We start from the raw sequence: 13,153 nt of genomic DNA on the forward strand, positions 1-13,153 counted from the left end.
CTAATCATAGTGCATAAAGGAATCCACACATCTCCCCTTCCTTGCTCCCCCCCCCCTTTACCCTCCACTTCCCAATCAGCCACAAGGACCTTTCACAGACTTCAAATCAAGTGAAACATGAAAGATTAAGAATTTGTTGTCATCAACTGACCATGCAAAGGATTCAACAGCGTTCTTCTTTAATGTAAACCATGCTCTTTAAATGGACATATAAACCACTAAAAAAAGTGGTTTTCATTCAGTCAGTCATCAGTAGTAGGAAAGAATCAATTAATTGGAACAATAGGCTAGTTTATCTACTGGCAACTGTGTATGATATAGGAAGGGCTGAAAGATGAGCGTTTTAGGCAATGTAGTTGTACTGGTTTGGGTTTTCTTTGTCTCTTTCCATGTAGTCCCTGTCGATTAAGGATTCTATTCTCTTCTTAAGATCAGCCGGCTTAACTGGGAACCTCAACTGATTATATGCTTCTGAAACAAGCAGATTGTGGTCTAGAGCCTTTCTGATTTTCATGATTCTCACAATTGCAGCGTCAATGTGATGCTGTCGGTCCTGGAAGACCTTTTCTGTCGTGCTGGCTTGTTCCTCTACTGTTTCTTTCATCTGGATTTGATTGATTTTAATCCTGAAGAGCTTGTGTCTGAAGTCATCATTGCTAGTAAATTTATCACCGTCTTCCACATCTTTGCCCCTTGGATTTTTTGTCAGAACTCTAGCTTTGCCACAGGCTAATGACTGAAGTGTTCTCCTTAATTCTGCATCCTCTATTCCTGTAGCTTGCTTGATGTCTTCTACACTGAATTCTTCACCATCATTAAACATTATCAACACCAGCGTTTGGAAGAGAGAGACCTGGAGTTCCTTTTTCCCCTCTTTAAATTCTGCCTTTACTACACAATGTCCTAGTGTTGACTGCCACTGAAGCTTCCTCCCACTGTGTTTACCTAAGTAAAAATTCTTGAAAATCTCCTGGAGTCTTACCAGCTCATCTGGCAAGTGAACCTCCATCGGCACATAGGTTGGCCAGTGACCCATTGTCAAGACGCTCACAGTTAGTTCAGTGAAGACAGGAAAGTTCTGGATTTGCACATACTGTTTGAACTGGACCATGATGTCTTTGGACAGCTCTATGTCTCTGAACATCCCTTCCAGTTTGCTGGTGAACATGGCTCCACATTCCTGCTTGAGCTTGGAAAGCATTGCTTTCTCAGCATCTGCAGATGCACTCTTTCCAAACAACAGTCTTTTGACTAAATCCTTCTTATAAAAGGCTTCAAAGACATCTTTTCCATAAACAAACCGAAATATGATCATGATTTTATCCAACATTTTCTCAAGTTCTTCATCTGTAGCTTCTCTGTTACCTGCACGGAGCTTTGAATCCACGTACTTTGCTATGAGTTCAGCAGGCTTATTTGGTCTTTTGTTAATGAAGGTTTCAAATGCTTCTTTCGTGGCATTGACAAACCTTTCACTTTTCATAAAGCTGACTTCAATTATATTGTCAACTTTATCTTTAAAATCCAGCAATTCCTGCACCATAGTCTTATCTTTTTCAGGATTAATGACAATAGTGCTGCCAAATGCCTTGATGTATTCAGTCCAGTACTGCAAGAGAATAGGAATGCCATTGCATACCCTGCTGAACAGCTGATAGAGTAGAGACAAATCTTGAGTCCGATTTTCATCTAGAAGGGGACTTAAGCCTTTCTGAAGGATGGCTATTAAGTGTTCACCTAGAAGTTGTTTTTCTACAGTAGCGATTAGTGGCTTCTGAGTGCTCATATCTAGATAGGTGATCAGTCTGTCTTCTTCTTCTTCTAGACGTCTGTTGACATGATGAAAGTATTGCGAAGCCTCTCTTTCTTGCATTAAACACTGACCCTCTGCTGCATATAGCCGGTTGGTTTCTTCCAAAAATTTCTGTTCAAAAGAATCTTGATAAATCTGTAAGTCTGAAAGCATGCTCAGAAGGCTTCGAAGCAAACTTCTATCAATTGCCTCACCATTCCTTTCCCTCTCAATCAAAAGGAGAATGCCTTCAATAGTCTTTTTCTGGACTTTCTGATCACTAATTATGTGGTTCCTAAATAATTCTAGACCCATGTCCCAAATGGAAGGCAGCATTGAATTCTGAAGAACATATGTTCTGTCCAGGAACAAAAAAATGCTCCTAATCATGGACATCTGTCTGCAGTGAGCATGCCAGCATTTATCTATCTTCCTTAGAAATAGCACACCGTCAAGTGAATCCTCTCGGAATTGGTGAATTTGGGATGTGATGTGCCCTTCACAGATCTGTCTCAGCTGTTTGTATAAGTTCGCAGCAATCCTGTAGGAACAGAGGTTTTCAACAGCCTGATAGAGTTCTTCTAAATTGTATGTAATTGAAGTGCTGTTCTGAATGGCTACCACCGCCTCTTTCAGCTTCTGCCAGGTTTCATCAGTGTAGTTTTCTGGCATAGGTTTGTCTTTAAAGTTCCTGATCACCAGTTTCTTGGCTGAGCCTGGTTTGCTGTTGATGAAGCTGCTGGTGGTGGGGGGGGCTTTGGTTAGATCGTTTGCATGGTGCCTTTCAGCCATAGAGGAGATGATTAAGTTTTTGTTTTTAAGTTCCTGCTGCTGAGATGCAGCAATACCAGGTGAAGAAGAAGAAGATGCCTGTTCCTCGGCCATCTTCACATCAAGTCCTGTAAAATCCAAGGAATCTTCCAAATGCAGCTTCTTCTACAGGTGGTGATGAAATCACTGGGCAAGAGGCTGGAGAGGAGTTCTTGGGAGGGTGTGGGGGAAGAGGAGGAGCAAGAACAAGGGATGGGATCAAAGTCTTCTTTTTGGTGGCGGCTGCTGCTGTTTAGCTTTCTTTTCCTGGAATAGGAGGCGAAGGTGGCCAAGGCAGGGCTGGTGCTGTCATGACCTTCAGTGGCAGGTCTGACCTCCTGGGAAGGAGGAACAGCAGCAGCTGGGAGCTTGGGGGATGAGAAACCTGTGGGAAACATGAAATTACTGGTGTCAATTAGGCTGGGAAACATGAAGCCCTTTGGGTGGGCGAGAAAGAAAAGGTGGGAAAGCAACCCATCCAGGGCTGAGTGAGAGGGGTGGGCAAGAAGAGGCAAGGATGCAGGGAAGGGGGCACCCAGTCAGTCAATCTGCTTCTTTATGAATGAATGAAGTTCTCATTGCTCTCCCTGGCTCTCATTTCTTTCCCCATGTGTAGAGATTCCTGTTTCTAGACTGGATGTGATCTCTCTGTCGGCGAAACAAGAAGCACAATGTATATACCAGAAGTCCCCGGTGGACTTCTCCAGGTGAGTGAGTACAAAGCAAGTCATTGGGCGTCACTGCAGGCAGCTCCTCCCTTCATCAGTTAGGGTGCCTCCCTGGAGGGGTACCATCCTGCCCCCTCTGTAGCTCTTTCCAACATTGTTATACTGTTCAGTAGCTTTGGCATTTAGGCAAAGTCATGACTCTTTCTCTGTGGAGTCCCAGACATTATGTTGCACAACTTTTTGAATTGAATGGATTTGACATATCTTAGAGATGTTTTCATTTGTCTTTTTACAATTTTGGGAGAATAAACACAATTTTTCTTACAACTGTTGCTTTTTGTGTTCCCCTTTTTAAAAAAATCCTCCTGTCTTTTTAAAGATCTTTTTTTAATTAAATGTAAAATTTTTTTTAACATCACCTTCCTTCTTTTAAATTTTTCTTTTTTTGTTATTCTGAGCTTGATAAACATCACCAAACATGAACATTTCCATATGCAAAGAACAGAATAAGAGGGTTGCATAGGAAATTTTAAATGCTTTATTGATGCAGTTTTCTTCCCTCCCCCTTTTTTTTAAACATAAACTTCTAATCATGCCCTCTGAAGCCCTTTGTTAGAACAACCATAATCTAGCAAAACAAGTTCATGCATTAGCTTTGGCCAAAAATGCAGATGTCATTATCTCCTCTTTACATCATTGTCTTCAAATGTCTTTCACCTCTCCCTTACCTGGAAGTCATCTGATGTCACAGAGAATAAAAACTGCGGGAAGGGGCATCATTTCTAGAAAATGGACATGTCTGCGTGTCTCAGCATCCTCCGAGTTAAACATACACAGACCCTCACTACTGCAGAGAGGAGGCTGGGGCACTTTCACATCTCTGCTTCAGGGCTAAGCTTGGTATTAGATTTATCCACTATCCAGTGTGGGTTTTATTTGTTCTTATTCTACCCATTTAAATTGTAGTCATTGAATATTTCATTTTCCTGTTTCTGCCTACTTCTGTCTGCCTTAATTCAGGTGTTTTCCAATGGCTCTCTGAAATTTATTTATTTATTTTAAGCAATCAGGGTTAAGTAACTTGCTCAAGGTTACACGACCAGTTATTTTTGTGTGGGTGCCAAGTATCTGAGGCTGGAACCAATCCCGGGTCTCCCAATGCTGGGGCCGGTGCTCTTACTCACTGCAATGATTTCTTTTTTTAGCTATTCTCTCCCCAATCACTGAGCATTAACTTTGCTCCAAATTTTTTGGTACTATCAAAAATGCTATTAAGCCTATTCTGGTAGCTCAGCTCCCAATTGTTCTCTAGGATGGAATCAATATTTCTGTCATGCTTTGTGTCAGTTCCATATATATTTTGAGCTTCTTTTAAAAAATGTTTGTATTTCTTTAGTCTTTACCCACATTTTCCATTATATCTCTCTTCTACCCCTCCCAAGTGCAAAGAGGAAGAAATTTTTTTTTTGTAATTCTAGACATTCTATCAAAATGGTCTGATTATATGTCTCTGATATATACACATTTATATGGAAAATATGTGACTATATATCACATGAAAGTAAATATGCAGAATTTATGAATATATACTTATTTGTTTAGATATTTATATTATCCATCCCCATGGTGGAAGAGAGACAGAGGATATCTTTTCAAATATCTTTTTTGGGATTAAGCTTGGTCATTACGATATCTCATTCAGTTTAGATTCTACTATGGTATATATTCTTCTTTTTTTATGTTTTGCTTTTTGGAGGGCAGTTGGGGTTAAGTGATTTGCCCAAGGTCACAGCTAGTTTTGTGTGTGTGTCTGAGGCCAGGTTTGAACTCAGGTCCTCCTGACTCCAGGGCCAGTGCTCTATTCACTGCGCCACTTAGCCGCCCCCTATGGTATATATTCTTAACATTTACATATTTGTGTATATTGATTTCCTGGTTCTACTTAATCCATTTTATATAATTTCACAGAAGTCTGTATTCATCTTGTTCATTGTTTCTGCAGCACACTCATATAGATGTCCCTTATTTTAATACCATTATGAGATTTTTTTTCAGGCTTTTCATTAGTTTTGGTTTTTTATTATAAATTTCAATTGAATTTACACAGTTAGACATTGATATTTAGAAATATTGAAAGAGCAGAAAATAATAAAAGCACATGATGTGCAGGGTGAAAACCCAAACTACTAGATGGTCCATAAATACATCAGGATGTGTAAACTTCTTAATATTTATTCATGTTCCTCCCAAAATTGAATTAAAAACTCTATTGCCCACCTCACCATCCATCTTTTATGCTTTTTTTTTTTTGGCCTACTCACCTGAGTGTCAAACATCACTTTGTTGCTCTTTCTGTTTATCAGTGAATATACTGTTCTTTCAGCTTATCTTTCCTTTCTGTGCACCATGACCTAGAAGTCTTCCAAGGTGTCTTTTGATTCTCCATTTTCATCCTTTGACTGAATAATATTCCATTACAGTCATACATTATAATCGCCCCTTCCCCAGTTTCTGGACATCAAATGTACTGCTTTTGTTTTGTTTTGTTTGTTTACTATAACCAGTAATGCAGCTAGGAATATTTTTGTACAAATAAGTCTTTTAATTCCTGGGATAACAGATCTTGAGTTGGAAGGGACTTCTGAGACCTTCTTTTGCAACCCCCTGAGTAAACTGAGATCCAGAGAGGTTAAGTGATTTACCCAAGGCCATACAATTAGTGTCAGGGGTAGGATTTGAACCCAACTCCTCTCACTCAAGAGTCAATATTCTTTCTACTAAACTATGCTACTTCCATTCTTGTCAGCATGTCAGTTTTTGTTAAGAAATATTGATGACAAACATTTTCCCCCAGTTCTTTGTTTTCTTGATTATTCTAGAAATATTGATTCTTACTGTGAAAAAAATTATCTTTATATAATTAAATATTTGTCATTATTTTCTTGTCTTTTATTCCCAAATAGATAAGAATATTCTTACCTCTCCACAGTTGTGTTCTATACCTGTCATTGTCTTTAGCTATGTATCCCTGAACCACCCACTACCACCCTTAGACCTGTACAAAGCTACCTCACATGCTACACACTTATTAGATCATAATCCTGGCCAAACTGTAGCACAGAAGTCCCCACTAGTGTGTTTATTTTTACCAGTTAGCCTCAAGTAACACTTAGCTCAAAGTAAAGGCCTGTCAGGAAATGTTACAGTAATAACAGCTACAACAGAATTCCCTCCTTGTGTCACATTTGGATATAATGCTTCCATAAATACACCCAGTCTTCCTTGGAAGAATGGATTTGCCTAGGGATCACTCGTGTGGCATGTTCCTATGAGAGAACCCATGGAGCCAGGGTATCTATCCTGATGGTCTTTCAAGCTTCCAACATATGTATGTAGCTGGAAAATGTGCATCAAGTAGCAGCTCATGTTTTCAGTCACTGTATTTCTTTCTGCTGGGTCTGCTTCTGTCTCTGCTGGGCATTGTATCTCTGCTCTTCACTCTCCATTGCTGGCCATCATTCTGTCTCAATTTTATCTTGTGCCATCTATTTCAGTAGCAGTCTAAACTCTGTTGACAATCCATAGAAGGATGTGGTGTATATAGTAAGACTCTCATCTACAGAGCCATAGTTCAGTCAGTGAGCTCTTTCAGACAGACACTTCTACCATCTACTAACTAGATGGCCCCATGTTCAGAAAGCCTCTCTTTTCAGCCAGATCTTTTGTTCAATCACTATTTTCAACCATCTCACATGATCATTTTCCTCTCTATATTTTATATAAATCCCAAGAGTGGGACTGGTTGTAGAAGACTTCATGGCTTTTCACCTTTAACTCTATCACCCAGGCCACAGATCATATCCAGGTCTCTCTTTTCTCTACAGATTTATAATTTTAAAATTTTAATTTTCATGTATGATTATAATTATTTTATCCATTTAAAACATTTTTACATAATCAGATTCCTGGTACCTGAAAGCCCTTCAGATAATTGAAGACAGCTTTTAAAGCCCCCATGAATTTCTGCAGGAGACAACATAGTTGATAGCAAGCTGGCCTGAGAACATGGACGTTCTGGATTCAAGTCCAGCCTCTGACACATACTAGCTGTATAACCCTGGGCAAAGTGTTTAACTTGTTAGTGCATTAGGCAGCTCTTGCTGGGATCTCCCTGCACAGATGAAATCTTGTGTCCAGTGTTGGGGGGAGGATGGGGGAAAGCCTTCTGCAGGCTAAATATCCCCTGTTTCTTTAATTGATCATTGTTTACAATTTAAGACCATTCATCTTATGTAACTTCAAAGACTGGAAACAGTAGTATAGCTGTCATCTGATCAAGAGAGGGCTTTGACTTTTCCCATTCTGTACTCACTTCTTCACTTAAAGCAGCATGAGACAATATTAGATGTGTTGACTTCCATGACAATGCTTTACTTGAACTTCCAGGTCACTAAAAATTTGGTTGTTTTGTTGATTTAGCCATGTCCAACCCTGTGTGACCCCATTTGGGGTTTTCTTGGCAAAGATACTGGAGTGATTTGCCATTTTCTTCTCCATCTCATTTTACAGATGAGAAAACTGAGGCAAACAGGGTTAAGTGACTTACCCAGGGTCACACAGCTAGTTAGTGTCTGAGGCCACATTTGAACCCAAGAGGATGAGTCTTCCTGACTCTTAACTGGCATTCTATCCACTATGCCACCTAGGTGACCTCACTTAAAAATCCCTGGATTTTTTTTTAAAGGTGAATTGCTATCTAGTTATTACCCCCCCCCCATTTTGTACTTGCAGAAATGAATTTCTGAACTCGGATGTCAACTGTTCACACTTATCTCCATTATACATTCATTAGGTTTAACATACTGGTTTAGTCTTTGGCTTTAACAGTGGTTTAGGCTGCTGAATCCTCACTGTAATTTGGATGGATGGCTATCCTTCCTGGTTTTCTGTCTTTTGTAAATTACTTTGGCTTATCATAAATTGTCTTTAAGTCACTGATTAAAAAAGAATGGTGTTTTTTAAAATGATGATTCCTTATTTCATTAAATAGTTATACTTTGAAATACAGTGTGTCATATTTACGGTTTTGTAATTCCTTTTTTTTGTAAAAAAAAAAACTCATGCAAGTCATTATTTTATTTGATACATCATGGGTGCTTTTAAGATCATCTTATGATTGCTGATTAATAGTAATGAGGCTATGTGAATTGAATTTGGAGTTCACCCCATTGCTAATTAATAAATTCTATGTTTAATTGCTTTTTCTTCAGTATTTTTGGGATTTTAAGCAAATACATTCACTTAAATCCAATTCATTAGCAAGTTAAGACATCACTCATGATGTCACTGGGCCTCTCAGAACAAAGGACAAACAACCACCACCTTCTGGAAAATGGATTCAGTCGTTTCCTTTACAATTTTGGAGAGTCTCAGTAAACCTTAAATTTTACCCATTTGGTATCTTCCAGATATGTTCATTTTGTCTAGACTTATTTCAATTTGAATACATTTCTAAATGAGCCATTTTCTGAGTTAATTTTCCTCCTTTTATAGATTTCTGCTCTTTTATATCACAGAAGATTATTCAGCTTCTTACTGAATATTATTTTTTAATGACCTATATAAGTGTTCTCATGCCTTGGAATGTAATGCATTGGTCATGGGCAATTGGATCCTCTTTTACTATTATCACCTCACTTGTCTTTGGCATCATTTCCCCCAAACAGTAAATCCTTGGCTTCCTTTGAGCTTCTGCGCAAGTACCAGCTTCTCCAGGAGACCTCTCCCAAAACCCCATCTGTTATGGTGTTCGCCTTCCAAACACTCCTCAGTATTCTCCTTCGCTTTATCAATCTCTGTATATGTCAACCCCATTAGAATATAAGCTGCTTGAGGGCAGGGATTAACGTTGCTTTTTATTTGTGGTCCCAGTGCTAGGTACATTGCCTGGCACATAATAATCACTTAAATGTTTATTTAATATTTTGTGTGATTAGTTCCAATGAAGCATCATTTTCTTTGATGAGATAGAAACTAGAACTTACTCTAAACAAGAGTCTTCCAGTACTGCAATCTGTGCCTAATTACTTTTTAAAACATGTCTTTTAGATTCCTTTAGTGAGGAGAGCAGGTTTGAACCCAAAGATTCAAGTCTGATGCAGGCCATTTGCCTTGGAGTATCATTCAAGAAAGTGCCCACAAAGGATACAATGCCCTGGCATTCCAAGATGAGAGAACCTGGGGAGCGTAATGTTAATTTGGAGAAAAAGGACAACCAGGAGAGACGATACAGGAAAATAACAATCACTTCCAGAATAGCTCGTAATAATATGAATGTACTTCACTATAATAAATTTGGGAGGAGTTTTGGTCTGGGGTCGAATTTTGCCGCACCATGGAGAACTATGGGGAAAAATATAAATACAAGAAACCTGGAAGAAATTTCAGGGGTTTTCCTTATTTAATTACAAGTAATAGATTCTTCTTCCAGAAGGATCTTTGTAAGTATATCAAATGCAAGAAGCCCTTCAATTACTACTCAGACTTAATTAAATTTCATGAAATGCATGCTGGAGGAAGGCTACATGAACCTGATGAACATGAAAAAGCATTTAGCAAAAGATCAAATCATACTGGACATCAGAGAGTTCATGATGAAGAGAAACATTACAAATGTAATAAATGTGGGAAATTCTTCAGAGACAGAATAGGCCTGATTAAACATAATGTGATTCATATTAGAAAGAAATCTTTTGCACATAATCAAAGTGAGAAAGCAATCACTGAAGGGGGACATGTTAATATGCCACAGAAAACTCACAATGGAAGAAAAACCCTTTAAATGTAATGAATGTGGGAGAGCTTTCAGTTGGAGGCAAAACCTAATGAATCATCAGTGTCCATATTGGAGACAAACCTTTTGCATGTAGTACATGTGGAAAAGTCTTTGGCCAAATGAGATACCTTATTATACGTAGGAGAAATCATAGTGGACAGAAACCCTTTGTCTCTAGTGAATGTGGAAAAGCCTTCATCAGGAGAGGGCACCTTATTATGCATCAGAGAAAAACCCTTTGCCTGTAATGAATGTGGGAAAAAGTTCAGTGAGAAGAGAAATCTTATTACCCATCAGAGAATTCATACTGAAGAAAAGCCTTTTGCTTGTAATCAGTGTGGAACAGGCATCCAGCAGAGAATAAGCCTGATTATACATCAGAGAACTTATACTGGAGAGAAACCTTTTTCATGTTATGAATGTGGGAAAAGCTTCAGACAGAGTAGACACCTTACTACACATCAGAGAATTCATACTGGACAGAAACCCTTTAAATGTAATGAATGTGAGAAAACCTTCAGTGAGAGAACCCTTATTACCCACCAGAGAATTCATACTAAAGAGAAGCCCTTTACATATAAGGAATATGGGAGAGCTTTCTTTAGGAGGGGATACTTAATTACACATCAAAGAGTTCATACTGGAGAGAAACCCTTTGTAATAAATGTGGGAAAACTTTCAGTGAGAGGAGAAACCTTATTACCCATCAAAGAACTCATACTGGAGAGAAACCTTTTACATGTAATATATGTGAGAAAACCTTTACCCAAAGGGCAAGCCTTATTAGTCATCAGAGAAGTAATACTGGAGAGAAACCCTTTGCATGGAACAAATGTAGGAAAACTTTTATTGAGAGGAGAAACCTTATTACCCATCAAAGAACCCATACTGGTGAGAAACCTTTTACTCAAAGAGCAAGCCTTATTAGCCATCAGAGAACTCATACAGGAGAGAAACCCTTTGCATGTAATGAATGTGGAAAATCATTTACTCAAAGAACAAATCTTATTATTTATCAGAGGATCCATACCAGAGGAAAACCTTGTGAATAAAATACATGTGAAAAAAGCTTCTGCCAGAGAAAACATTGTACTGCACATAAGAGTATTCATATTGGGAAGAAACATTTTGAATGTAATGAAAGTGGGAAAGCCCTCAGTGGGGGGGATGGATGCCTTAGGAGACATCAGAGAAATCATACTGGAGTGAAATGTATGAAGATGGTAAATACAAAGAGTAGCATAATGTCAATCTGTTCAGTAGAGTACTCCAGATGTCCTTGTTTAGTTCTGTACTGTTTGACATTGTTATTGGTTACTTAGCTGTCACACTTATCAAATTTGCAGATGACCTGAAGCTGAGAGCCACAGTTAACACTATATGATACATATATAATAACATATATATATATATATAAATATATAAAAAAATCTTGATAGGCTAGTATTTGGGGCTGAAATATGAAATTTGATAGGGATAAATGTAAATAAAGGCAAAGTTTTAAATTTTAAAAAAGACAATTATCAACTTCACAAGTCACTCAGTAAAAAACATTTTTTAATAATTTGACTTTACTATGTGCTAGGCATTCTGGATACAAAGAAAATTTCTTGACCCTAAGAAGCTCACATTTTAATGAAGGAAATGATATGTAAATAATTATGTACACACAAGATATACACAGTACAGATGTACACAGTGGCAGGTAATCTTAGAAGAGTAGGTACTAGTAACTGGGAGAATAAGGAAAGTCTTCGTTCAGATGGTGGGACTTGGGCTGAGTCTTGGAGGAATCCTGGAAAGGTAAAAGGCAGGGAGGAAGAAAGAACATTTCAAGAACTGGAGATGGCCCTAGGCAGAAGCAGAGATGGAGTGTTGTGTGCTATGAATAGCAAATAGACCAGTGTACTTGGCCCATCAAATGTGTGGGAAGGAGTAAAGGATGAAAATAAGCCTAAGAAGGTAGAAAGGGGCCAGGTTGTGAAGTGTTTTAAATGTGAAACCAAGAATTTTATTTTTGATCTTGGAGGTAACAGGGAACTTCTTGATTTTATTGAGTGTGGAAGGGAAGTAACATTACTCCACCTAAGATTTAGGAAAATTACTTTGGCAGCTAAATGAAGGTTGTATGGAATTTGAAGCAGGGAGGCCAATTAAAAGGCTATTTCATTTGTCCAGGCAAGGAGTGATTAGATAGTGGGGTTTTTTTCCTTCCCTTCCTGAAAGGGCTGTCAACATAACATTTAAAAAGAAAAACCTTTAAGAACAACTGAGTTTGAAAACTAATCAACAGTTAGTGGCCATTCTTGTTTACATTAAAAGTTATCTTAAGACATTCACACATTATAGTTTACTTAGTAAAGTAAATGTAGAGTGACGAGTTAATCAACAAACATTTATTATTACAATATGGGGGGGGGCAGACTATTCTAGGGGAAAGGCAGTGATCAGGAAAGGCCTTGTGTAGAAGGTAGATGACCTTCAGCTGAGGGATTCTGAGAGATGGACATGAGGAGGCAGTATATTCCAGGCCTTAGCACAGTCCATACAGTGGTATGGATGTGGGAGTGGTGCATCAAATGTGAGAACACCAAGGAGCCCAGTATGGGTGGCCATGATTCAGATGGAGGTGAATAATAAGAGGCTGGAAAAGCATTTTGGGTACAGATTGTGAGGGGTGTTTTTATTCTGGAGCAAAGAGGGAACATCATTTTTTGAAGAGGGGAGTAGGACAGGCTGATACTTAAAGACAATCACTTTGCAGCTTTGTGAGGCAGGAAAAACAATTAGGAAATTATTCCAGTTGCCAAGTCAGAGGTGATAAGGGCCTGAACTAGGGCATAATCTGGGAACAAAGAGGAGGGGGTGTATGCAAGATGTGTTGGGAGACAGAAATGACAAACAAAGAGTTTAGGGCCGCAGGTTTTAAGGATACTGTTAAGCTGGAGAATGACCTTGAGTTTGTTTCATATAAAGATTGATAAAATAGAATGCTTAGCCTGGAGAAAAGAAAACACTGGGCAAAATGAACACTTTCTTTTAGAATTG

At 38.5% G+C, this 13,153-nt stretch overlaps 2 protein-coding genes and 1 pseudogene across 2 annotated transcripts; 2 read left to right on the forward strand and 1 right to left on the reverse strand.

Moving 5' to 3' along the window:
* Positions 1–13,153, reverse strand: part of LOC138173243 (cullin-4B pseudogene) — a 15,915-nt pseudogene continuing 2,762 nt past the window's right edge.
* On the forward strand, positions 8,420–10,239 carry LOC138173193 (zinc finger protein 485-like). The gene is given in 3 exon segments (XM_069103075.1): positions 8,420–8,423; positions 9,379–9,681; positions 9,684–10,239. Coding segments are annotated over 3 exon segments (735 nt in total). The 3' UTR covers positions 10,112–10,239.
* On the forward strand, positions 10,117–11,488 carry LOC138173194 (zinc finger protein ZFP2-like). Its single transcript, XM_069103076.1, is given in 3 exon segments — positions 10,117–10,144; positions 10,230–10,757; positions 10,760–11,488. Coding segments are annotated over 3 exon segments (954 nt in total). The 3' UTR covers positions 11,158–11,488.

The sequence above is a fragment of the Petaurus breviceps genome, unplaced genomic scaffold (assembly GCF_028583685.1).
Source record: "Petaurus breviceps papuanus isolate PSGF00001 unplaced genomic scaffold, PetGlider_PUasm1.0 567, whole genome shotgun sequence".
NCBI classification, from domain to species: Eukaryota; Metazoa; Chordata; class Mammalia; order Diprotodontia; family Petauridae; genus Petaurus; species Petaurus breviceps.